General features: G+C 43.6%; 1 protein-coding gene across 1 annotated transcript in view; it reads right to left on the bottom strand.

The window, feature by feature from the left end:
• CSMD2 (CUB and Sushi multiple domains 2) overlaps positions 1-25,063 on the bottom strand; it is a 432,839-nt gene that overhangs the window by 164,529 nt on the left and 243,247 nt on the right. The window contains exons 21-23 of the mRNA XM_011972538.1: positions 21,248-21,404; positions 19,484-19,675; positions 13,662-13,788 (exon numbers count right to left, since the gene is read on the bottom strand). Of these exons, the coding sequence (XP_011827928.1) occupies positions 13,662-13,788; positions 19,484-19,675; positions 21,248-21,404 (476 nt within the window). The remainder of the gene's footprint in view (positions 1-13,661; positions 13,789-19,483; positions 19,676-21,247; positions 21,405-25,063) is intronic.

Below are 25,063 nucleotides of genomic sequence, written 5' to 3'. Positions count from 1 at the left end.
AGTTTTGCACTCTGCTCAGGCACCTGACCTTAGTTCTTTGCCGATCCTTCAGAGAAGCCTCAGATGATAGCACTTTTGTGCTCTGGGCCTTATATCCGGTCACCCTCCCAGTCTCCTGCCCATCCTGAGCTCCTGTAACCTTGATCTGCTCCAGAGGCTGCCTCCACTCCCCGCATTCTCTTTTCTCTACATGAGGCCTGGAGCCTTGAATTACTTTGTGGGATAGATACCTCCAGCCCCACCCAGGACCCTGTTCCCACTGCAGAGTGGCACTGGACTGTGAAGTGTGTGAAAAATTAACCTTTATTGTGAGATTTGGGGATTATCTGTTATATCAGTTAGCCATTACTGTTGGTAATAATACGAGCTTATTTCCACCATCCTGTTTTATGCTTTTTTGTTTTGTTTTGTTTTGAGACAGAATCTCACTCTGGCACCCAGGCTGGAGTGCAGTGGAGTCATCTCAGCCCACAATAAGCTCCGCCTCCCATGTTCAAGTGATTCTCGGGCCTCAGCCTCCTGAGTAGCTGGGACTACAGGTGCGTGTCACCATGCCCGGCTAATTTTTCTATTTTTAGTAGAGATGGGGTTTAAGCTGGGTTGACCACACTGGTCTCGAACTCCTGGCCTTAAGTGATTCACCTCCCTCAGCCTCCCAAAGTGCCGGGATTACAGGCATGAGACACCATGCCTGGCTGTGTTTTATGCTTTTGTTTATTATATTTTCTTGCTTTTTTGGGTTATATTTCTTAGTTTTTAAGTTTTCTTTATTGATTTGCAAAGTACACATTTTGTTTTAAATTCTATGGGTGGTTGTCTGTAAGCATTTTCAAAAGTACTCCTAAACTTGTATTTTCCCTAATCATCAAATTTAAGAAAAATAATATATTATACCATTTTACTTCTTCTTATGTAAGACAGTAAATCTTAAAAAGGTTTTACTTTTCCCTATGCCCTCCCCCAACCATCAAACCATTGACAATATAAGTAGGGATTACAGGCCCAAGTTATGCACAGTCTTTCATGGTCACCAATTCTTAGTACCAAGTAGTTTTTCTAAACATCTCAGTAGGCTAAAAATTATATGTCTGTATTAGCTTCCTATGGATGCTGTAACATATTACAACAAACTTGGTGGCTTAAAACAACAGAAATTTGGCCGGGCATGGTGGCTCATGCCTGTAATCCCAGCACTTTGGGAGGCCTGGGCAGGTGGATCACCTGAGGTCAGGAGTTCTAGACCAGCCTGACAAACATGGTGAAACCCCGTCTCTACTAAAAGTACAAAAATTAGCCGGGTGTGGTGGTGGGTGCCTTTAACCCCAGGTACTGGGGAGGTTGAGGCAGGAGAATCACTTGAACCCAGGAGGTTGAGGTTGCAGTGAGCCGAGATCACGCCACTGTACTCCAGCCTGGGCAACAGAGCGAGAATCCAAATCAATCAATCAAACTAACAAACAAAAATAAACAAAACCAGAAATTTATTCTTTCATAGTTCTGGAGGCCAGACATCTGAAATCAGTATTGCTGTGCTTCAGTCAATGTGTCAGTAGGGCCATGCCCCCTCTGGAAGCTCCAGAATAGACTCTATTCCTGCCTCTTCCAACTTCTGATGCTGTTGGCATTCCTTAGCTTATGGCTATATCACTCTAACCTCTACTGCTGTCTTTGAATCACCTTCTCCTTTATGTGTACAAAACCTCTGTCTTTCTCTTACAAAGTTGCATGTGGTTGCATCTAGGGCTCACCCAGATAATCCAGGATAGCCCCTTCATTTCAAAATCCTTAATCACAGCTGCAGAGATCCTTGATCCAAAGAAGGCATTATTTCCAGGTTCCATGCATTAGAACCTGACATCTTTGGGGGGCCACTGTTCAGCCTGCTACAATGTTTTTGTAAGTTCCTCAGGAAGCCTATGAGAGCCAATTTTATGTGGCTTTTGTGCATATCTGAGAATAATATGTCACCTTTGTAAGTGAATTATATTTCCTGGCTGAATCAACACTTCTTGGGACCAATAACACCACTGGCTTTGGACTTTGGTATTATGTTAAAGAAAAGGAGTCTTAGGAGGGTTGGATTAGTTGTAGTGGTTTTGTAAATGAATATTTTATAGAATGAGGGATGACTGTGTACTTGCTTGTGTGAGCTGGTTTTGCCAAATGCTTGCAGGGATTTTTTATGATCCATCCTGAGCTCCTATACCCTTGATCTGCTCCAGAGGTTGCCTCTGCCTCCTGCTTTCCCTTCTACCTCACCCAAGGCCTAGAGCCCTGAATTACTTTGTGGAGTAAGCACTCTCACCCCTTGCAATGATTTCATTTTTCATCACGTTGTATTTACTTTAATTTTTGCCTGGAAATTCAATGAATCCTTTCACTTCACTGAGAACATTTTAGCCCTGGTCACCCCACTCCCCACCTTTTCCCCAGGGGAGATGGTAGCCTTTTGTATTTTATTATTCCCTCTGCTCCGTTTCATTGCTGTTCTCATTTGTGCTTCCTGGATTGGCACTCTGTCTTCCATGTTTGTCTACTTTTCATTACTTAGAGTCTAGCTTGTCTACTACTTCAATGCTTTTATTTCTTACAAGGCAAATGCTGCTGTCGTGGATTTTAGTTGTTACTGTGTGTTTAATTTCTTCGCATCCTCTGTCACCTTCATCACTGTCTGTCTATCTCAGAATCTGTCCTCCCGCATTCTATCATCTATCTTCTATTGATCATCCATATTTCTTATATTCAAATTAGATTATGTCTATACCCATTTACATTTTCTTGTCTATTATAGTAAAACATTTTTAGAAAAAAAATTTTGTATTTTTTCAGGGACATGTTTCTCTTTTAATGAATGGTATGTGTTAAGTGGCATCACACAAGTTTATTTTATGTATTTTTTGCTTATTTCTTTACTTATTTTTGGAAAGGGAGAGATCTATACTGGTTCAGTATGGTCAACCCACAGGGAATGTGCATTTCTTTGGTTGAACAGTTTATTCTCCTCCTAAGAGATGTTGGAATTCAGTTTTAGGATCTTAAACCGGTAGTCAAGTTGATGCATTCTGGCCAATTCAACTACTCAGTGTAGCTCGGTTGGATTATCGTATGAGGATAATTTGAAGTAGTTTGAGTTTCTTTCTCTAGAGGTGTTCCACGAAAAGCTGAATGGCCAGAGAGTGCCACCATTCTCAAAGCTACATTTATACCTACCAGGCTATCCACATCCTCTCCTTCAAAAAATGTTTACATTCCTTTTGGCTATTCCCTGATTTGTTGAAGCCTTAAATCTGACAAAGGAATACCCCACTGTGTGTTTGCTTCTCTGTTCAGTTCCTTTAGGAGGTCAGCTCTTGCAGTGTAAGTACATGGACCTTCTCTGTTTAAGGTTTAACTTGCTGTAGTTGCTCAGAAATAAACCCTCTGGAAGCTACTGAACCTGTGGCCATAATTCCTGGCAAGAGCTGTGAATGCAAGCTTCACTTCTGGTGCCTTCTGCCTCCTCTGGGCCAGCTGCCCACTTACTGGCTGGAGGGAGGCAACACTGACCACAGTGGGGAATTGCTGCCCTGTGACTGATCTGAAATGACAGCAAGGGAATCCAGGTTTCGGGCACAACCAGATGTTTTTCTAGCCCAGCATCCTCCCAGGAAGACAAGTTCCACTGGGCAGGGGTCCTGGTTAATCAAAACCATGCCCCCCAATGCCTGCTGCATGGTGACCAAAATCCAAGAATGGAGTTTTCAGTTTTCCCTATATGTGAATCATTAAGAAGTATCCATAAAGTTAAAAAACAAGGACTATTAGCCAAATATGAACTTTATGGGCATCAGGAGCAGAAATCCGAGTGTCCAGAGTGAGAAGTTCTCCACCTTCCATGGGTCCCAGACCTCTGTAGGGAAAGCACGTCAGCAGAGGACTGTCTCCTCTCCCTTCCTCCTTCCCCCTCCATGAAGCCAGTCAACAATAGCTTCAACCCTAACCACATTTGCACATACAAAATGACTCAGTTCTTTTGAATATAACCAGGATCCCTCAAACAGTGCTCCTAGGCTCCTCCCTGGCTTCCCAGCCAATTTATCCTCTGCACTGCTGCCACGGATCTTCCTGAAGTCCTCATATCCCCCCTAGACAATGAGCTCTTCCAGAAGCAGCTGTGTATATTCCTATCTTCCTCCCTTTCACATGCCTGGGAGGGCCTCACCTCCACCCTGCATGGGGAGCTCCTACGGTTCTTTAAAGTGTAAAAGTGCTTCCTCTCTGTAGTCCACTCCCAACTGCCATACAGAATTATGATCTGTCCTTGCAGACACTTTTCTATTGTGTTTCGTGCATACTTCTATTATAGCAGTTATCACATTATCTTAGAATCTATAGCAGAAACTGTGGGTTGGATGATCTGTGCTTCATTTGCAAACTTCTCATTTCTCTTTACTATTGAGGTTCTAGAAGCAAAGGAAAATTGATTTCCCATTTTCCCCTGCCAGGCGTGGCAAGTTCTGACTAATGAGATGTAGGACAGTATCTCTAAGGATAGTGGTCCTTCCCAAATACACAAGCAAACTTTCATTAGGAGAGAGCTCCGTGCCCTTTCCTCTTCCCTCTTCTTTCAGACTGGAACACAGACATAATGTCTGGAGCTGCGGCAGCCAAGTAGGTAGCCATAAGGATGAAAATCTCGGGATGGCAGAGCAAGAAGAAAGGTTATGGCTTCCTGAGCAGCGGTACCAGGTCTGGATGGGACCTTCAGGTTCTTGTTCCAGGAGAAAAATGAACCCCCATCTGTTGAAGCCAGCTTTAGTCCGTTTTTCTATTTTCATTCCTAACTGATATAATTTCTATCTATAATACTGAGACCTTCAAGGGGAAAAGCTGTTTCTTATTTATATTTATACCCCCGTGCCTGGCAGCATGCCCAGCACTGAGTAAATGCTCCAAGTTTTTAAATTGAACTGAACGTTGTTACTGTCTTTAAAATGTTCCAACAGCTCCTTATTATGCTGAGAAATCCATTCAGAGTTCTCGTCTTGGCCTTCAGTGTGTAAAGACTCCTCTTTACCCACACAGCCTTATTTGCCCACATGCATGCAGCTCCAGCCACGTCAAGTGAGTGCCCTTTCATGATCAGATCCTATATTTTCCCCTATGCTCATGCTTTTGCTCTCCTACCCCTACCTGGAAAGACTGCCTCTACAGTCCCTCTCTCTCTTCTCTGTTACTGAACTCCTCTCTCTCTTCTCTGTTACTGAACTCCATTGCTTGGCTTGCACTTATAGCATTTATTTTATCTTGGAAGTAGCTGTCTGTTTGACTATTTCCCCACTAGAATGTGAACTCTTGGCAGACAAGGCTTGGCCTTGGTCTGGTCTTTGTGTTTCCAACTGCACAGCATCACACAGTCTCTGGCACAGAGCAGGTATTCAATGCATATTTTGTTAGATGGAATCAGACCACAGCCTGAATGGCAGACTGGAAAGAGCAAAGACTGACGTTAGACAGAACATGTTCAAAATCCACAATCCGGGGTGATTGTGAGATCTCAAGGAAGGTCATGTATCCTTTCTGGGCCTCGATGATCTGATCTATAAAATGGGGACAGTAATAACTGATTCAGAACCTGGTGTGCTATAGGTATTTGATAAATGTTAGATAGAGGCGCAGGACCAAGAGCAAAAGGCTTTCCCTCCCTTTCTTATCCAAGTTTTATCTGAGCTGGCCCACTGATTATTAAAAACCCAACCAAACCAAACCAAAACACAACCCTCCAGCTCAACACTAGAAGCTGAGAAGAGTTTCCACTCCTACAGGATGAAACTTCTGTGTTCTATGTACGGATGACACAGGCAAGGGTGACAGGGAGAGAGCAGCTCATGGGTCTGCCCTCCTGCTGTCGGCTGCCAGGCCTGGATGGAGTGCAATGGCCCATCCGCCCCATTCTTCCATTCCACTCTTGTCACACACGTCCAAGCAGGACCCATGTTCCAGCTTGGACCACACCCAAGGGTAAGCCTGACCATAGATTCCTGCAGCCAACCACTTCGCCTCTTGGGCACTCCTGGGAAGGGACCATCCTTGCCCAGCTTGCTGGAGCAAACCTGGCTACAAATCCCTCTGGTCACCCCCAGTGCTTGATCAGGGCTGAAGCAGGGTAGGGAGATGCGCCTGAAAGGCTTCTCCTGTCCGTGCCCCTGGAAATAACCTCATGGGCTAGCCTGCTGCCTAGCCCATGCCCCTTCCCATCTGGCACACCTGCTCCCACCTACAGTATAGCACCCACCACCTGAGATCCTTTAGGGGTCACTTACAGCCTGCTGTGCTTAGGAATACTCTGTTTGGGTAAAATTGACAATCCACCTAGCTCCAGGTGGGAGTTCTCATGATTTGGGAATTACATGCCAGTCATGTTCTAGGTGCTTTATATATGCTCACTCAATCCTCATAGCAACCTTAAGGAGGGTACCCTCTTTAATTATCATCTTAAAGATAAGAGAACTGAGGAACAGACGGCTTAAAGAGCTCCTTGAGCAACATAGCAAATAAGAGTGGCAGGTAGGCTGGTACCAGAGTCCAGCTCTTAGTTATGACTTGATAGTAAATAAACAATAAAACTTATGGGACATAAAGAATCCAGCTGAATAATCAAACCAAATGGCTCAAGTGCAAAATGCAGTTGACGCAGGAAAAAACAGACAACATTGTAAAACAAAACACAAATAGTATTCTCAGAGATACAAGATGATAACATATTGATAAAAACAAAAGTAGGCTGTCAAGAGTAGTCTAGAAACGGAAAAAGTAGTTTCCTCAAAATAAAAACAAAAGCAAGATTTCCAAAATAAAAAGAGGGTAAAGAACAGGATAATTACTGTTGAGAACTGAATTAATGAAAACACAAGATCACTGGCAGAATAAAAACGGGATATAGAACTTTGAAATCACTAGAACAAAAAGCCAATTACAACAGATCAGCTAACAACAGGAAGAGTTAACAATAAAAAAAGCAATACAGAAGCATAATGTATTTTGTTTGAAAGAAAGCATAATACATTTTATGTAAAAGAAATATAGCCCCTTGTACTCCTTTCATATTCTTCAATGCCCATGGAACATAAATAAAAGAAAAACATTCAAAAAGTAAAAAAAGGCACAACGCAGTCAAAATAAAAATAATGAAAACCATACAAAATCTATAAACCACTTAGTAACTGAAAAAATTCTTAAATATTCTTGGATTTAAGAGAAATCTAAATGAGTTATAGACTAGAAATGAGCCCAGTTGAACACTCTATAGGAAAAAGACAAATTGTCCAAACAAAAAACACACAAAGAACCAGAAGCAGCAAAGACAATTAAATATCCTATTGTCCATCTAAGCGGTGAAGACTAAAAAGTATTGACAATGTCTAGTGATACTGTGTGGGGTAGCAGGCCTTCTCATAGACTTCTGGTGGACTCGTAAATTGCTATAATATCTAGAGGAAATTTTGAGGTCACGCATCAAAATTTGCCTCCTAAAAATATATCCTAAGGAAATAAAGGGACAACTGTTCGAAGATTCAGGAATAAGAATGTTGGAGTGAAAAGCTGAAAAGATTCACTTATTCAGCAGATGAATGGTTAAATAAATTATGGTGATGCATACAATATAATTCTCTGTACCCATCAAACAGGATGAGGTAGATCTATATACATTGACATGATGAGATGGTGACATATGATCAAGTGGTAAAACAAAAAACAAGTTACTGAGCCACGCATGTGGATGAACTTGGTTTAGAAACACGTGTATTACATTTGCTTTACGCACATATTGGCACACAAAATATCCAAAAGAATAAGTAGAGCAAACAGACATTAATAGTTATTTTATGTGGGATGTGAGGAGGGGTAAGATTACAGAGTAAGACTGTAGAAACGTTTCATTTCAAGTTTATACATTTCTTTGTTTAAATTTTGAATTTTAAAAAAATGATTATCTGGCTGGGTGCAGTGGCTCACACCTATAATCCCAGCACTTTGGGAGGTCGAGGCAGGAGAATCACTTGAGGCCAGGAGTTCGAGACCAGCCTGGCCAACATGGTGAAACCCCGTCTCTACAAAAATTAGCCAGGCGTGATGTCACTCGCCTATAATCCCAGCTACTTGGGAGGCTGAGGCATGAGAATTGCTGGAGCCTGGGAGGTGGGGGGGGGGTTGCAGTGAGCTGAGACAGTGCCACTGTATTCCAGCCTGGGCGATAGAACAAGACTGTCCAACCCCCTCCCAAAAAAGAGTACCTAATTTGTATATAGAAAAATTCTATAAAGATATTTCCAATAAAAAAGATAATAACTAAATAAGGACTCAAACACAAAGGGGCTTTTTGTGTTTGTCTAATTATGAACGTGAGTTATCCTAACTTTGCTGCTGGTTATTCAAGACAGGTGTGTGTGTGTGTCTGTGTGTGTGTGTGTGTGTGTGTGTGTGTGTGTTGGGGGTTGAGGGAGAGGGAGGGAGAGGAGAAAGAGACAGAGGGAGGGTAGGAGAGGGAGAGAGGGAGAGGGAAAGGAGGAGGAAAGGGGAGGGAAAGGGGGAGGACTGAGTAAGCACACAAGTACTGCTGTACATGTGCACACTATGCACACTAGTTGGGATGGCAGGCTGGGGTGGGGGAGTGAGGAAGGGATGGTGTCTTGCCACTCTATCTCCATCTTTCTGCAGTTCTCAATGAAACTGGGAAGACCTTACTTCACATTAGCTCCTTTGAGGTTGCTGTGGCTCCAAGAAGCCATCCAGACTAAGGACTGATATTATCTTTACCTTCTTCGGACTATTTCCCATTTTGGGATCCTCAGCATTCCCCCCATTGTGGGCAGCAAGCCACCCAGGTGCCAAGGCAAGAGACAGAGGGCACAAGCTGTTCCAGTATAATAAAATATATAAAATAAGAAGTTATACTAGATATAGATCATAGATGTGATTATATATGAATATCATTAATCATTAGTTTGTAGCAATTACTCTTTATTCCAATATTATAATAATCCTTGCTCTTACAACCATAACCTAGGAAAAACCAGGTCATGCAGAGATAGGAGCTGAGGGGACATAGTGAGAAGTGACCAGAAGACAGGAGTGAGAGCCTTCTGTTATGCCCGGGCAGGGCCACCAGAGGGCTCCTTGGTCTAGCGGTAACGCCAGCGTCTGGGAAGATGCCCGTTGCCAAGCAGACCATGGTCTAGCGGTAGCATCAGTGTCAAGGAAAAACACTCACTAAGTACTTAGCAGATGGGAAAAGGGTGTCTTCCTTTCCCCGGGGGAGTTTGGAGAAGACTCTGCTCCACCACCTCCTGTGGAGGGCCTGACTAATGTCAGGTCCACCCCCAGTTATCCAGAGGCCTAACCGTCTCCCTGTGATGCTGTGCTTCAGTGGTCATGCTCCTAGTCTGCCTTCATGTTCCATCCTGTACACCTGGCTCTGCCTTCTATATAGCAGTAGCAAATTAGTGGAAGTACTAAAAGTCTTTGATATGCAGAAATAATTGGTGTAAGCTGTTTCTCTCTCTCCCTCTCTGTCTCTCTGCCTTGGCTGCCAGGCAGGGAAGGGCCCCCTGCCCAATGGACATGTGACCCACATGACCTTATCTATCATTGAAGATGGCTCACACTCCTTACCCTGCCCCTTTGTCATGTATCCAATAAATATTAGCGCAGCCCCACATTCGGGGCCACTAACGGTCTCCGCATCTTGGTGGTGGTGGTCCCCCGGGCCCAACTGCCTTTTCTTTTTTTTCTGAGACGGAGTCTCGCTCTGTCTCCCAGGTTGGAGTGCAGTGGCGCGATCTCGGCTCACTGTAAGCTCCACCTCCTGGGTTCACGCCATTCTCCTGCCTCAGCCTCCCGAGCAGCTGGGACTACAGGCGCCCACCACCACGCCCGACTAATTTTTTGTATTTTTAGTAGAGACGGGGTTTCACCGTGTCAGCCAGGATGGTCTCGATCTCCTGACCTCGTGATCCGCCTGCCTTGGCCTCCCAAAGTGCTGGGATTACAGGCGTGAGCCACCGCGCCTGGCCTGCCTTTTCTTTTATCTCTTTGTCTTGTGTCTTTATTTCTACAATCTCTTGTCTCTGCATACGGGGAGAAAAACCCATCGACCCTATGGGGCTGGACCCTACACCCCATGACTTCATATTTCTTGCTATGTTACTCTGGACAGGACGTTTCCTGTATGTGTTTTGATCTTGTCTTCCTGAGGGCTAGAAAGGGCATCTCCTGTCTCCCCTCCACCCCCACAGCCACCATTCTCATCAGTGAAAACGGTCCTCACTACTGCCCAGAAATCCATTCATCAACTTCTTGTAATTTCCTTGTGTCAGCCACACCTAGATCTGCTCTGCTCTCCTTAATTCCCAGAGGCTGTGCCTTTTAGGTAGGTTACGGCTACTATGCCATGGATGAACACATCCTTCTCTTTAGAGGATGTGTGCTAAAGCACCTAGAAATGAAGTATGATGATGTTGACGGTGTACTTTTCAGTGGCTCAGCAAAAAGGAAAACAAAAGGATGGAAAGAGAAGAACAAAGAAAGCACATAAGCATATATGGCAAAATAGTAATGCCATTTGGGTGTAGGTAGTAGGTACGCATGTACTTGGTGTGCTATTGTCACAAACAGTAGTTGAGAAAAGTTGGTGTGATCACTTGAATTTTCCCTGAATTTTCTCTTCTTCTCCATCTCCACTGCCACTGCCCGGCTTCCGGCCTCCTCGTCTGTCCCCAGCCACACTCTGGAGACAGCCTCCTCACTGTGCTTACAGGCCCAGCCTGTCCCACTCCGCCCATTCTCCACAAAACTGCCAGCAGCTGTCCAAACGCAGCATCACAGCCCCAAGGCCCTCTGTGCTCCCTACAGCCTCGGCCACCAGCTTCATCTCTCATGAAAGCTGCCACCCACCAAATCGCAGGTGATCATCCAGCTTCGGGAACCATTTCCAGCTCCTTGAGGCTGACCACACTGCTTCACTCTCTGCCTAGAAGCTCATTACCCTCCCACCCACCTTCCTCGTTGGCTACCTGGCAACCTCCTCTCCCTCCTTCAGGACTCAGCTCTAGGGTCACCTTTTCCAGAATGACTCCTCCCATCTCCTCCTGTCCTGCTTTTCCATTCCCCTTCCTCCTTGTGCCACCACCTTGTTCTGGACCGACATGTGTGTCTGCTCTTTGTGAACCATGGCCACATCTCATTCATTTATATAATGCCAGCACCTGGCACAGGCACAGCCAGGTAGCAAACAAACAGATATTTGTGAATATGAGGGAATGAATGCATCAATGAATGATGCTCCGAGTGAAGAAAGTGAGAAAACCTCTTGATTTGCACACGTATATACTAAAGTGAAGTAGTCATTATGTTCTTGATCCACTCATTGTTCAATCACTAGTCACTGAAGAACTATCACAGATCCACTAGGCATAAAACTACCTTTATACTTGGGTCTTACTTCATTCATTCTTTCATTCATCAAACACTTGACACCTGTTGAGCCAGGGGCACTGGGCTAAGAGCTGGGAGACCTGCAAAGATGAATCAGGCAGGGACCACAGCTCCAGGAGGGGAGGTAACGCATGAGCATAAATAAAGGAGAAAAGTGGTCAGTGTCATCAGGAAAATATAGGCAACAGGCAACGGAAGTTCAGAAGAGGCAGAAAGGACTCCTAGGAGCCCTGTAAGAGAGGGGGTGAGGGATGACCTCCTGGGCGAGCTGACATTTGCACTTGACTTTGAGGGATGGAGAATTTTAGATGTAAGCCTTTGGAGGGAGGAGGGCATTCCAGAGGAAGGGCAGAGTACAAACAAAGGCCCTGACCTAGGCCCTGAGCTAGGCCACGTACAGGGGTCACCAATAATTTTGCCTTGTCAGAGTGTCATTGAACAGAAGTGGTGGAAAATGAGGTTGGGAAGGGAGGTTGAAGTTGCTGTAGCCTCAAAGGCCAGAATAAAATGGTTAGCTTTTATTCTGTAAGTGTGGGGTGGCCACGGAAGGTTTCTAATCAGAGGGTGAACTGATCAGGTATGCTTCCAGAAGGTTATCCCAGCAGTGCTGTGCAGGATGAATGTGTATATTTAACTTGTCCCCCTAATAATGCAAAGTCCCTATGTACGCTGCTGACCTTATTTTGCTCAGAGTTTAGCTAAAAAATCTGTACATAGTAAACACTTAATACATTTCTTTAACATTAATTGAACTGTGTACATCAGTGAATATCTACATTTCTTGCAGCAACACACCCATTCAGCCAGTTCTCCTTAACTGGAAACTCTTACATGCAGGACTCTTCTCCTAGCTACACTTCTGTTCCTTTTCTTGGCTCCTCACTGTTCCAAATCCTTAGCACTTACTTCCTGGATCATTGTAACAGACTCCTGATGGTGCCTCCCCATGAACTCTCTACACTGCAAATAACCCTAGTGGACCGACCCTGCTCAAGAAACTTCCATGGCTCCCTGTTAGTTATTGGCATTTAAGATGCTCCATAACCAGGCCATACGTTAACCCTATCTATCTCCCATTCTTTATCCATGTGTTTCCCCTACTGCAGCCAGACTGTTTCCTCTCCAGTTCCCGTATTCTATCCTCCTTTCATACCTCTGCTCATACTGCTACCCCAACCTGCTCTTTTCCTCCTAACTCACCTGAGCCACGGCTCAAGGCCCCATTTTGCCAGCAGTGCAATAGTGTGAAGATTCAGAAAGACCTGGGTTCAGATCTCAGAGTTTTGGTTCCCTGTGCAAACTTAGTAGTGCTATGCATCCTCTTGGAATCTGAGTTTTCTCATCTACAAAATGGGAAGTACAATAATGTCTATTTGTTATTAGGGCTTATTATTATCATTATCAATAGGGCTATTGTGGGGAGTTAATAGTGCAGGCTCTGTGCTCTGTAAACGGTGATGGTTCTTTCTCCTCTGACTCCTTGAAATTCCAATAAGGAATTCCCGGAAGGAAGTTACATTTTGATGGCATACCTATTTCGAAGGAAGTTATCTTTTGAAGAAGTACATACCGCTGCTGGTCTTTTGCTATTTACTTCCTCCACAACTCAAAAATACAAGCATTTCTGTCCTCATTTTAAAGATGAGGAAACAGCCTGAAAAAGGGAAGCAATCTGCCAGGGGCCATACAGCTAAAGCTGAGTTAGCGCTTGCTAACTGTCAGAAATAACCACAGCAGCTGTTATTAAACATTCACTATGTTCCAAGTACTACACTGAGCATATTACATGCAATATCTCATTCAAGTGCTTTATCTTGAGATCCATACTCTACAGAAGAGGACAATGAGATGCAGAGAGGATAAGGAACTTTTCCAAAGTCCTGCAAATAGTACATGGAAGGGTTGGATTCAAATGGGGGTCTGCATGCCTTCAATCCATGCCCTTGGCTACGCTGCTGTAACTGTGCTATCTGGGCCAGTGAGGTGTATGGACTTGGCATGAAGCCCTAAGAGGCTGAGACTGACCTTTCCAGATTTTTTCAGGCATCCAGCGTAGCAACCACCATTGATCACAAGGTTCTCCAGGTGAGGCAGGTGGGTCAGGCACTAGCTGGATGGCCTGGTGATGATGCCGATGATGCCTGCCCTGAACAACTCGCGATGGTTACTTTGCCAGCCCTGACACTTACCCAATGGTGCAGCCGGCCTCTGCTTCGATGGTCCAGATGCAGTTGAGATTGTGTTCATAGGGAGCTGGATACCCAGGTGACAGCACCTGCCCCGACACCTCTCCTTTTACTGTCCCTCCACACTCGGCTGAAAGAAATCCCAAAAGAGTGAGCTTCACAGGGTGGCCTGAGCTGCCAGCAGTCACTCAGCGGCTCCTTTTGCCTGTTTGCTCCTGAGTCCCTCTCATTCATTCCAAGTGACTGAGCACAGCATATTAAAAAGTCCCTGGATGAGACTTATATCCAGAACCTATAAAGAACCCCTACAAATCAACAACAAAAAGATGAATAACCCCATTTTAAAAAGGCAAAGGATTTGAACAAACATTTCTCCAAAGAAGATATATAAATAGCCAATACATACATGAAAACATGTTTAACATTGTTAGTCATTAGGGAAATACAAATCAAACCCACAATAAGATATCACTTCACATCCACTGGGATGTCTATGGTCAGAAAGGCTATACAAGTGTAGGTGGGGATGTGGAGAAACTGGAACTCTCATCGTTACTGATGGAAATGTAAAATGGTACAGCTGCTTTCAAAAACAAGTTGGTGGTTCCTCAAAATGTTAAACATAGTCACCATATGACCTAGCAATTCTGCTCTTAGGCATATACCCAAGATAAATGAAAACATGTTCACATAAAAACTTGAACATGAATGTTCATAACAACGTTATTCATAGTTATCAAAAAGTGTAAACAACCCAAATGTCTATCAACTGATGAATGAATAAACAAAATGTGGCATAACCATGCAATGGAATAGTATTCAGCCACAAAAAGGAATCAAGGCAGCCGGACACGGTGGCTCACACTTGTAATCCCAGCATTCTGGGAGGCTGAGGTAGGTGGATTACCTGCAGTTGGGAGTTTCAGACCAGCCTGACCAACATGGAGAAACCCCATCTCTACTAAAAACACAAAAAATTAGCCAGGATGGTGGCACGTGCCTGTAATCCCAGCTACTCAGGAGGCTTAGGTAGGAGAATCGCTTGAACCCAGGAGGCAGAGGTTGTGGTGAGCCGAGATCGCACCATTGCACTCCAGCCTGGGCAACAAATGCAAAACTCCATCTCAAAACAACAACAACAACAACAACAACAACAACAACAACAAGGAATCCAGGCTTGATACCTGCTACAATATAGATGAACTCTGAAAACATTAGTTAAGTGAAGGAAGTCAGACACATTGTGCGATTCCACTTATATGAAATACCCAGAATAGGCAAATCTTGGAGACAGAAGGTACATTAGTGGTTGCCAGGGGCTGGGGGAGGGGACAACTGGGAGTGGCTGTTAATAGGCATGGGTTTTCTTTTGTGGGGGACAAAATGTTCAAAAATTAGATTGTGGTGATGGCTGTACAACCCTGTGCATATACTACTCACGTGGTTAGGCTTTGTGTCCCTACCCAAATTTCGCCTTGAATTGTAATCCCCAGGAGTTGAGGGAGGAACCTGGTGGGAGGTGACTGGATCATGGGGGCAGTTTCCCCCATACTGTTCTCATGATAGTGAGTGAACTCTCACGAGATATGATGGTTTTATAAGTGTTTGACAAGTTCCTCCTTCTCTCACTTTTCTCTCTCCTGCCGCCTTGTAAAAAAGGTGCCTGCTTCCCCTTCCACCATGATTGTATGTTTCCTGAGGCTTCCCCAGCCCTGAGGAACTGTGAGTCAGTTAAACCTCTTTCCTTTCCAAATTACCTCGTCTCAGGTAGTATCTTTATAGCGGCGTGAGAACAGACTAATATAATTACAAACAACTGAATTGTACACTGGTAAACAAAAACAGTCCTTGAATGGAGGGCTGATTGCCTATTCTGTGACCAACCACCTCAAAGCCTCCTAGGGAGGAACATGCAAGTACTTCAACCTGCTTCTTGATAGCAACAGGACCTCTGCTAGCTGCCAGGACAGCAGAGATCAGCAAGATACTGCCCTCCTCTGGAAGAGTTTACCATCTAGTAGAGAAGACAGCCACACTGTGTGCTGTGTGTCCTAATAGCAAGTGGTAGCAGAAGTGACCAATCTCCCTGAGCAAAGGACAGCAAGAGCCAGGGAGGGTGCTGGTCTCAAATGAACCTTGAAGGAGAAGCAAGAGTTGACCAGGCCGGGTGGGTAGCAAGGGTAGGATGGGAAGGAGGGCACTGCAGAGAGACAGAGAAGAGTAACTGCAAAGTTCCAGGAAGTGAGGAAGAGCATGGCAGGCTGGAGGCCAGGGTATGAGATAGGGCGAGAGGGGAGACGGGACTGGAAAGGTGAGGAAGCATCACAGGTTGAAGGACCTTGGATACCAGGCTGTCATATATTTACTGTTCCAGGAAAGAACTGCAGTGTTTATATGCGTGAGTTAATTGACTGCGTGACACATCAGTGAACTTTGCATGTTAGAAGAAGTCACTGTGGTGGCAGTATGAGGGGGTATGGCAGGGGTGAAACTGGAGGCAGGGAGGCAAGTGAAGAGGTCTACATTCCCCATCGGAGCAATCACTGAAGTCAGAAGCTGGGGGTTCTTCCTGGCCTTCTCCTCCTTTCTCCCCGACATCTAATCTCCCTCTGAGACCCAGTTGTTAAACCTGTGTGATATTATTCATGTTTGACTCTACTCCCCCTACATTGCTGGAATCTTGACTCAGGCCCTCACCATCTCTAGGCTGGCACTGCTGCCCACACTCTAGGCAGTGCTATCAACAGATCTTTATCAAATGCAAACAAGTGACTGCTTGCATTCACTCCCCAAATGAAGTCTAAGCTTTTCAGTAGAGCCCACTGAGCCCACCAGAGTGGCTCCCTTTGGCCTCTCTGAACTCTTTGGTCCAGCCTGATGAAGTCCACAAGCTCTATTTGGAAGGAGGACCTGAATAAACATCCTCACTATGACACCTTTTGTGGCATACCTCCCCTCCCCAGGTAGAACTGACACTGCCCTCCTTTGTGTTTCCATTACAATGTGAATAGATTTCTATTGTAGCATGTGTAACATGTTATTAAAATCATGTCTATTTCCTCCACAAGACTATGAGCTCCTTGGCAGCAGGGAGCTTGTCTTATATCTGCACATCAAGTACCTACTATACTGTTTGGCACATTATAGATGCTTAATGTTTATTGAATGAATGGATGGTTGGACAATCAAATGAATGGAAGTAGATTATTGCTTTCCATGCAAATTACTATAAGCGTCTGAATCAAGGGAGAATGAGTACAAATGAAGAGGAGGATATTCATCGCAGAGCTATTTAGGAAAAGGAATAGTTGATTAGGCAAGATGCTAGAAATAGAAGAAGGGATCAGGGTCACAGATGGAAGACTGACCCCTACCTGTTGCTAAGGACTCATCCAACATTTCATGGACCCCTTGGTTTCACATAGGACCACTAACGAAGGGTTGCAGGAGAGGCCCTCTACCAGACCCTCTGCTCAAGCTTCACTGTGAGCCCTCTCTCCAAGGTGCTGTTGGGGTGGGAGGTGTGAACCTGATTGAAAGATGCCAGGCTGAATGGAGCCATGGCAGTAGCATGGAGTAGGGTGCTGGTGAGAGCATGGACTACAATTGTGAGGAGGAGGCTTGACTGGTCCACAAATAGAGGAAGTAGCTAGAAAGGTGGGAGGGCATTATCCATGTCCTTGGTTCAAGCTTTCTTCCATATTCCAGACAGAGAAGAACCTCCTGCTTCCTGGGAAGTGAGGGTTTGGAGGCAGCAGCACTGGGAGCATGTCATCATGGACAATTAGATACCCTACCTGGGATCTGGCAGGTGGGCAGGAGGGGGCTGAGTGGGCCAGCATGTAGCAGATTCAACAACACTGAGAACATATAACTCTACTCTTTCTGGTCTTCTCCCTTCTTCCCAACCTAGAGCCTTGGCTGCTTTGTTTGGGCTGCAGAGTCCAGTCACTGAAGGATAAAACATTTGGATGTTTTAAGCTACAGCAGTCATTTGTGGTAGACCATGATAAAGTTGACCACAACATGACATATACAAAAATATGCACATAATCTCAAATACACAGCCTCACTCCTCTAGCAGGCTAGAGGCAGTCTCAATGGGGAAGACCTCCAAGGTTCTAGTGTAATTCTAAGTTTAAATGCTCTTATACTGCTTGAGTGAATCCAATAAGTCCAGTCCAACTGGCATATTTGATATTCAAAGTAATCTTACAGTGAATCCTTTCCGCAAAGCAAATAATTATCTTGTAATGCGAGTCATCATCCCTCCTTTTCATTTTGCGTGCTCTGGCTTGCTTGTCTGTGGCATTATACTGTTGTGTGTTTATGCAAGCATCACCCTTCCTGGCCTGAGATCTACTCTTCTCTGTATTCCTAGTGCCTAGCATAGGGCCTGGCACATGAATGAGGGGAAATATAAAAAGAGAGATAGAGGGTGAAAGGGAAGATATGCTTGAAGACCAGGTCAAAGGCAAAGGGAGAAGAAGACCCTGGAGGCTCCATAAAGGCTGCTGTTTTGGTCTGTCCACTTGCAGAGGGTCCACTTAGACCCTCCGTTGTATAAGAGTGTTAAAGATCCTATGAAAATGTAGTCATCTAGGGGAAAAGAAGCATCTGTGTCCATTAACACTTCCCACTATGCCGGTTCACACTTTCACCCGTGCACGTGCTCAGTCTAGAATGTCCATCTCGCCTCCTCTCCCTCCTATTGGTGAATTCTAACCCATTCTTCCAAGTCTCAACTGAAATATCACCTCCCAGGCAAAACATTCTCATATCCTCCCAACATCTTGCACTTAACTCTTTCTACAGTGCTTCTCTTATATTATACTTACCTGTTTATGTGTCTGTTCTTCATGTTAGAGTATGGGCCCCCACAAGGGCAGTGAACAGGTTTTATTCTTCATTTATTTCTCTGCCTCCACAAATACCCAGACATACATGTGCACCAATTCTCACATGTGGGGCTTGGTAGGCATGTACGTATTTTTCCAGTGGAGGTTTTGTTCTTACAAGATTAGCCAGTGCTGGCACAGACACATTGAGGTTGTGGCACATGAGAAAGGGGGTGGAGAGAGAGAAAGGTCTGATTTTGGAAAGGTAGGAGGCAGGACAAAGCAGTATGCGGGAATTCACATTAGCAGGGAGATGGGTGGTAAGAGATGAAAAGGCCAAACAGAATGACCATTTTTGCCTATTTTGCACTTCTGCCTCAGATGACTGTCTCTTGTCCTGTGACACGTGTAAAGATTCTAGAGAACCTCTGATGACATTCGGGAAGAACCACAGGTTTAAAGATGCAAGTTCATTATTGCATTCTTTATCAGTGAGAGCAATGGTTGTTCTTCATCTTACTCTTTCTTTTGACATTCCTCCAGAAAAGGGAGAATGAGTCCCATTTTACCTACAGGGAAACTGAGACCCAGAGCGGGTGGGAGACTCATCTGAGTCTTGGTGTTACAATAAGCCCTGGAACTCAGGCAAAAGCCCCATCTCTCCCTTTCTAATGGACTCTCCCACCTCGTCACTATCACCCGTGTTACAATTTTGAGGGCATGACTTGGCTGTGGTCCCACTTGCTAAATGTACGACAAAGGCAAGCTACCCGCCTGAATGCACTGCTGCATGGGTGTAATGAGGTGTGAGAGTGAGGAAGTGGAGAAGGGGTGCAGGCGAGCCATGATGTCTGTTAACAAGAGGATTCAGTCCAAGTAGATGGCCCCCAGGCCCTGGAGCATGGGGTCTAACTAGAATGAGACCAGGGCTAGACCTTGGTATTATGGGAGACCCAAGGGTTCCCTGCAGAGGAAGAGCCCTCCTACCAACACAGGTGGGCAGAGGCCGGTCCCAGGTCCGGCGCTCTCCACTCAGACACAGCAGCTCCTCACTACCCCGCAGGCTGTATCCAGGGTCACAGCTGAAGGACACGGAGCTCCCTGCAAAATGACCTTCATCATGAACCTTGTAGCCAAACTGTGGGGTTCCTGGGTCCTCACATTTGATGAGTTCGAAACCTGGTGAGGAGAGAAGAGGTAGAGTGAGTAAGACCTATTGTGGCAGAAACCACGCTTCCTCTCTTCCCTCGAAGCCCATGTCCTCAAGGAAGCTGTCTCAGCCACAGCCCGTGGGTTCTGATGGATTCACCAGTCAGGATTTCCTCATTTCTATGCTCAGTTGAGGGTGTATTAAGGAACATCCATTTCTCTGTTGCTAAATGTAAATGATTTCTGCTTTTAATAGTTTTCAGGCCTAAGGTCTGCATTTTCTATTTCTTTTGTTTGACCCCATAGCATTTTTGCTAGCAGGAGCGTTCTTTTCATTTTGCTCATTGAGACATTCTGATAACATGGGGTAATATGGAGAAGTCACCTTAAATGTATGTTTAAAAGCTTAGTTATGACCTGCTTAAACATATGCTGTTGAAACGGGCTGGAAAAGGAAACAGATTTATGCAGAGCTCCCACTCTATGGCGCTATACATGTGTTCTCTCTCATTTGTTATTCACAGGAGTCTTACAGGTGGGTATAATTATCTGCATTTTACAACTGAGAGCATTGATTTGGGAAGGTTAAACAAACTGTTCCAAACTTACACAATTTTCACATGATAGAAATGGAATTCAAACGTGTCTCTAATCCTCTTCCACTGAACCTCCTGCTGTAACAGGCAAGGATCCTCTGCCAGGCAGCCTTGAGCCCAGGCGAGGGGAAGCCTGACTATACTCTGTGGATTATTTTCCCCAATAGCTTTCTTTATTGAGATACAATTCACATACCATACATTCTCCCATCTAATGTGTACAATCCAATGTCTTTTAGTAGATTCACAGAGTTGTACAGCTATTGCCATAATCAGCTCTACAACATTTTTATCACCTCAAAAAGAAGTTCCATAGACATTTTCCCCTAACTCCCTCAGCCTTAGGCAACTGCCCTTTACTTTCTGGCTCTATGGATTTGCCTGTTCTGGACAGTTCCTACAAAGAGACGCAAACAATATGTGGCCTTTGAGACTGGATTCTTTCACTTAGTGCAATCTTTTCAAGGGCCATCCACATTGATGCACCTATCAGTACTTCACTCATTTATTTTTTTTTAAAGACAGAGTCTTGCTCTGTCACCCAGGCTAGAGTGCAGTGGTGCAATCTCAGCTCACTGCAACCTCTGCCTTCTGGGTTCAAGTGATTCTCCTGCCTCAGCCTCCCGAGTAGCTGGGATTACAGGTGCCCGCCACCACGCCCAGCTAATTTTTGTAGTTTTAGTACAAAGGGGGTTTCACCATCTTGGCCAGGCTGGTCTTGAACTCCTGACCTCGTGATCCACCTGCCTTGGCCTCCCAGTGCTGGGATTACAGGCATAAGCCACTGTGCCCTGCCACTTCACTCCTTCTTATGGCCAAATGCTATTCCATTGTATGAACATATCACATTTTGTTTACCCATGCATCCACTGATGGATACACATTGGATTTTAAAACAGTCTTAAGAGCACATTCTTTGTATCTTGTGGGCAAGTAGAAGTTCAAGTAAATGAATAAAATGGGAAAGCCTGACTTCCTCGACCACACGGATGCAAGAAAGACTTACTGGAAAACTGCAGTTCAAAGCCCTTGCTGGTGTTTTCAGCATCAGTGATGAAATCAAGCCACAGACTGCTGGATGTGCTGTTCAAAGTCACCCCCATCATCTCAGAACGGCTGAATACTCCCAGCAAACGGGCGGAGTTGTTGTTGCCGTCATAAACCTGGACACAGGAGAGACCCCCAACCCAATGTCGTCAGCATGGCCTTATGTTGAACAACACCTTCTTACCCCACAACCCACACTCCTGGAGTTTAGCACTGGTAACAACTATCAGAGGCACATCGAGTTATCAGATGCAAGGAAGATGGCAGAGGGAAGCTATCAACTGAGCAAGTTATCTCGTCTTCCCTTGATGTCAGTTCTATGCTCAGCCCATCTTTACTGTGAATCTGGTCTTTGGGAACTGGTTGCTATTCCAACCTTTCCAGTGGAGATCTGCTCTTGTTCCCTCAAACCCCATATAGCACCAGCTTATTCTTTAGCAGCCTGGGGAGGCCAGGTTTGGGTTGCCTGCTTCTCAAACAATCTGTTTCCTCAGATAGACAGGCTGAAAGCATTCATCTCTACATTGCTAAACCCGCAATCCTGTCCTTCCAGTACATGAGACAGCCATCCTCTCACATGATCCCACCCCACTGTGGCAGTAGCCTGTCTTGACCACTCTGCTGGATGTCATCCCTGGGAATCAGATGGGATGGAGTTAAAATGACCAGCGTGTCATGGTGACTTTTTCTTCCCCAAGCTCAGCCTCTGCCCCTTCCCTGCTAAAATGAGGGCTCCAGCTAGGGCCTGCTGGGCTTGCCCAGGGTGGAATCGTACAGGCGTCTGGCTTCCCTTGCTCCCATCTGTCCCCTGAACTTCTTAGTACCAGCAAAGACAACAATCATCAGAATAATGAACTGGCTCCCCAGGTTTCGAGGTTGCTGCTCCTTTCCAGATAATTGTACAAATAACAACAGAAGTTGTGATTGAGTGAAAGACCCCCTGGTGCTTTTGTAAATATCAAAGATGGGATCTATGAGTGGGTGATGAATATTTGTGCATGGCACACAATGTGATGCCAGCTGCCAGCAAATTGGAACAATATTTCCAGTGTACTATTTATGAAGCAAAGCTTTCTAAAAGAAGCCATCCTTCAAGCTAACAGTGTTGTATATTATAGAGATTTGTTTAGGCTCCTGGGAGCCTGAAGTCTGTTACCAGATCCTTGTGTAATTGCTGTATATCACTGATAGACTGAGTAAATTCCAGGGTTCCAACAGACATCAAGATAATACAAGTTCAAAGAGTTTAGCCTAAATTGTTACAAAAATATTTTTAACTACCAAAACATATGGAAATCAATGGACCAAAGCATTTATCATCAATGGAATAAGAATCATCAATTGCAATAAGAAATAATAATCATCAATTGCAGTAAGGAAGACAATCAGACAACATGTGTTTCTTTAATAAAAGATATACCATCACCCATGGAGTTACCTTGTCAAAAAAATCAGACCTGATCAGATCAAGCCACTGGATCTAATTTCCAACTTATGGGCAATAAATACCGAGGACAGAGGAACATACAAAATGATACGTTGTGAGGGCATTCAGCAAAATCCAGAGTGGAAAGTTCCACTGAACAAATGATCTGATTTTCTCAACAAATAAGTTACAAGGGGGAAAAGAAAAAAGATGGAAGGAGAAACCTGTAGATTAAAAAACACATGAGACAATGACTGTAATGTGTGGGCCTTATTGAATCCTGATTCAAATAAACTATAAATTTACAAAATGTTATGACATTTATGAGATAATTGGAAATTTAAGCACTCACTGGATATATGATGTTATTCAGAAACGATGGTTAATTAATAAAAAGTATGATGGGAACAGGATATTTTCCTTAATTTCCAAGCATAATTCATCCTAATTCATCAAGAACAAAAATGTTACTTGTATCATTACAATAAAATATTAATTGCCAAAAAACTTATAAAACAGAAATGTGCAAATAACTTTCAGGACTTACAACATGTTGGTAAGTATCTTTCTAGGCTTTATTCTATGCATTTATTTCCTTGTATAAATTTATGTTTTTATAATTTTTTATAACAATAAGATCAAATTATAGATACTATAGGGCAACCTGCTCTTTCACTTAATATAATGTATATATTTTTAAAGTCATTAAATATTTTTTCCATAACAGCATTTAAATGGCAGCAGGAATTTCTATAATAAAAATTAACCCAATCTGCAATATAATTATTTACACATCAGTGTTGAAAATATGTGCTCTGGTACTTAAGGTTCACTCAGTAAATGTACGATAAATAAACCAGTATTTTCCTCTAGAAATCATGTCCTTAAATCTACCTGAAATTTATTTTGGGATATGATATACAATTCTACCTTAACTCCCTGATAGATTAGTCATTTAACCAAACTCTGTAAATATTCCACACACTACCAATTTTAAATCCATCTTTATCACATATATAATTAACATATAATTATATACATTTGGTTTTGTTTGTCAGCTTTCTATTCTATTGCATTTGCCTATTTGTCTACTCCTATGAATGATCCACAGTTTCAGTTACTGTAGCTTTACAATATATTTAAATAATTAGTAGGAAAAGTCCTCATTTGTCTTCTTTTAACTTAAAAAAAATTCTCCCAGATGTACTCTTCTAAACTCAAGAAGAATTTTCCTGAATTATAAAAAGTAAAACAAAAACCTCCAAAACAAAACTTGTGTAATTCTGACTGAGCTACATTAAACGTATGGATGGACTTGAGAAAAATGTATCTATGTGATATTGAGTCTTCCAATCCATATACATGGTGTCTAGCTCCATTTAATCAGGTTGTCTTTTATGTCTCTCACTAACATTCTGTTCTTATTCCTGGGTATTTTTATATTTTTGACTGCTATTGGGAATTGGGCCTTTGTATACATTTATTTCCTAACAGGATATTGCTTGATGGCCCAATTCATCATTATGCGCAGGTGATGGAAATGTCTCCCTGAGAAATCCAAGAGAATCTATGCACATCCATTACATCCAATAAAGCAGGTCAGCAAGATGGCTGGTTTCAAAATGAATATGCTAAGCAGAAAGCTTTCTATACACAATTACAAACAATGTAAGCATAATTTCAGAATATTCCTTCATGTCCGCTTGCACATGTGTGCTTGAGTTTCTCTGGAGCACACATCTAGCATGGAAAAACTGGTTGCAGGGATGGCACATCTTCAATTTGGTTAGATATTACTAGATTGCTCTTTGAAAAGGAATACCAATTTGCTCTCTTACCAGCAACGTCTGACAGCTTTCATTGCTTTATATCCTTGCTGATACTTGGTATTTTAGGGTATTATGATGTTTTCCAATTTGATGAGTGTAAAGTGGTATCTCATTTTAATGTGTAAATCCTTTATCGTCATTGAGGTTGAGCATCTTTTTATATGTTTATCAACAGTTCTTACTTCCTCTGTGAATTGGCTGTCTGTTCATACCCTCTGTGCATCCATGAGCATGAAATCTCCCGGCATTTATTTTAGTTACATCAATATCAAAATAAAATTTTATCTTCTCTCATTTAAGATTATGCATATTTTGGAGGGCTTATTTCTAGGTGTCTTATAGTTTTTGTTTCTATTATAAATGAGACTTTCCCTCTTGATTGCAAGTTTTATTTGGTTATAGAAACACCAGAGGCTTTGTTAATTTTCTTATTGATTTTGAGTTTATTAGTTGGTTGTTTTGTATTTTTGAAACAAAAGTCACAATTTTCTATATTCCTTTCTAATTTTTATAGTTCCTT

Source organism: Mandrillus leucophaeus, unplaced genomic scaffold (assembly GCF_000951045.1).
Source record: "Mandrillus leucophaeus isolate KB7577 unplaced genomic scaffold, Mleu.le_1.0 Scaffold1297, whole genome shotgun sequence".
Classification (NCBI taxonomy): domain Eukaryota; kingdom Metazoa; phylum Chordata; class Mammalia; order Primates; family Cercopithecidae; genus Mandrillus; species Mandrillus leucophaeus.
The sequence above is the reverse complement of the archived record's forward strand: the minus strand, read 5'-3'. Positions and strand labels throughout refer to the sequence as shown.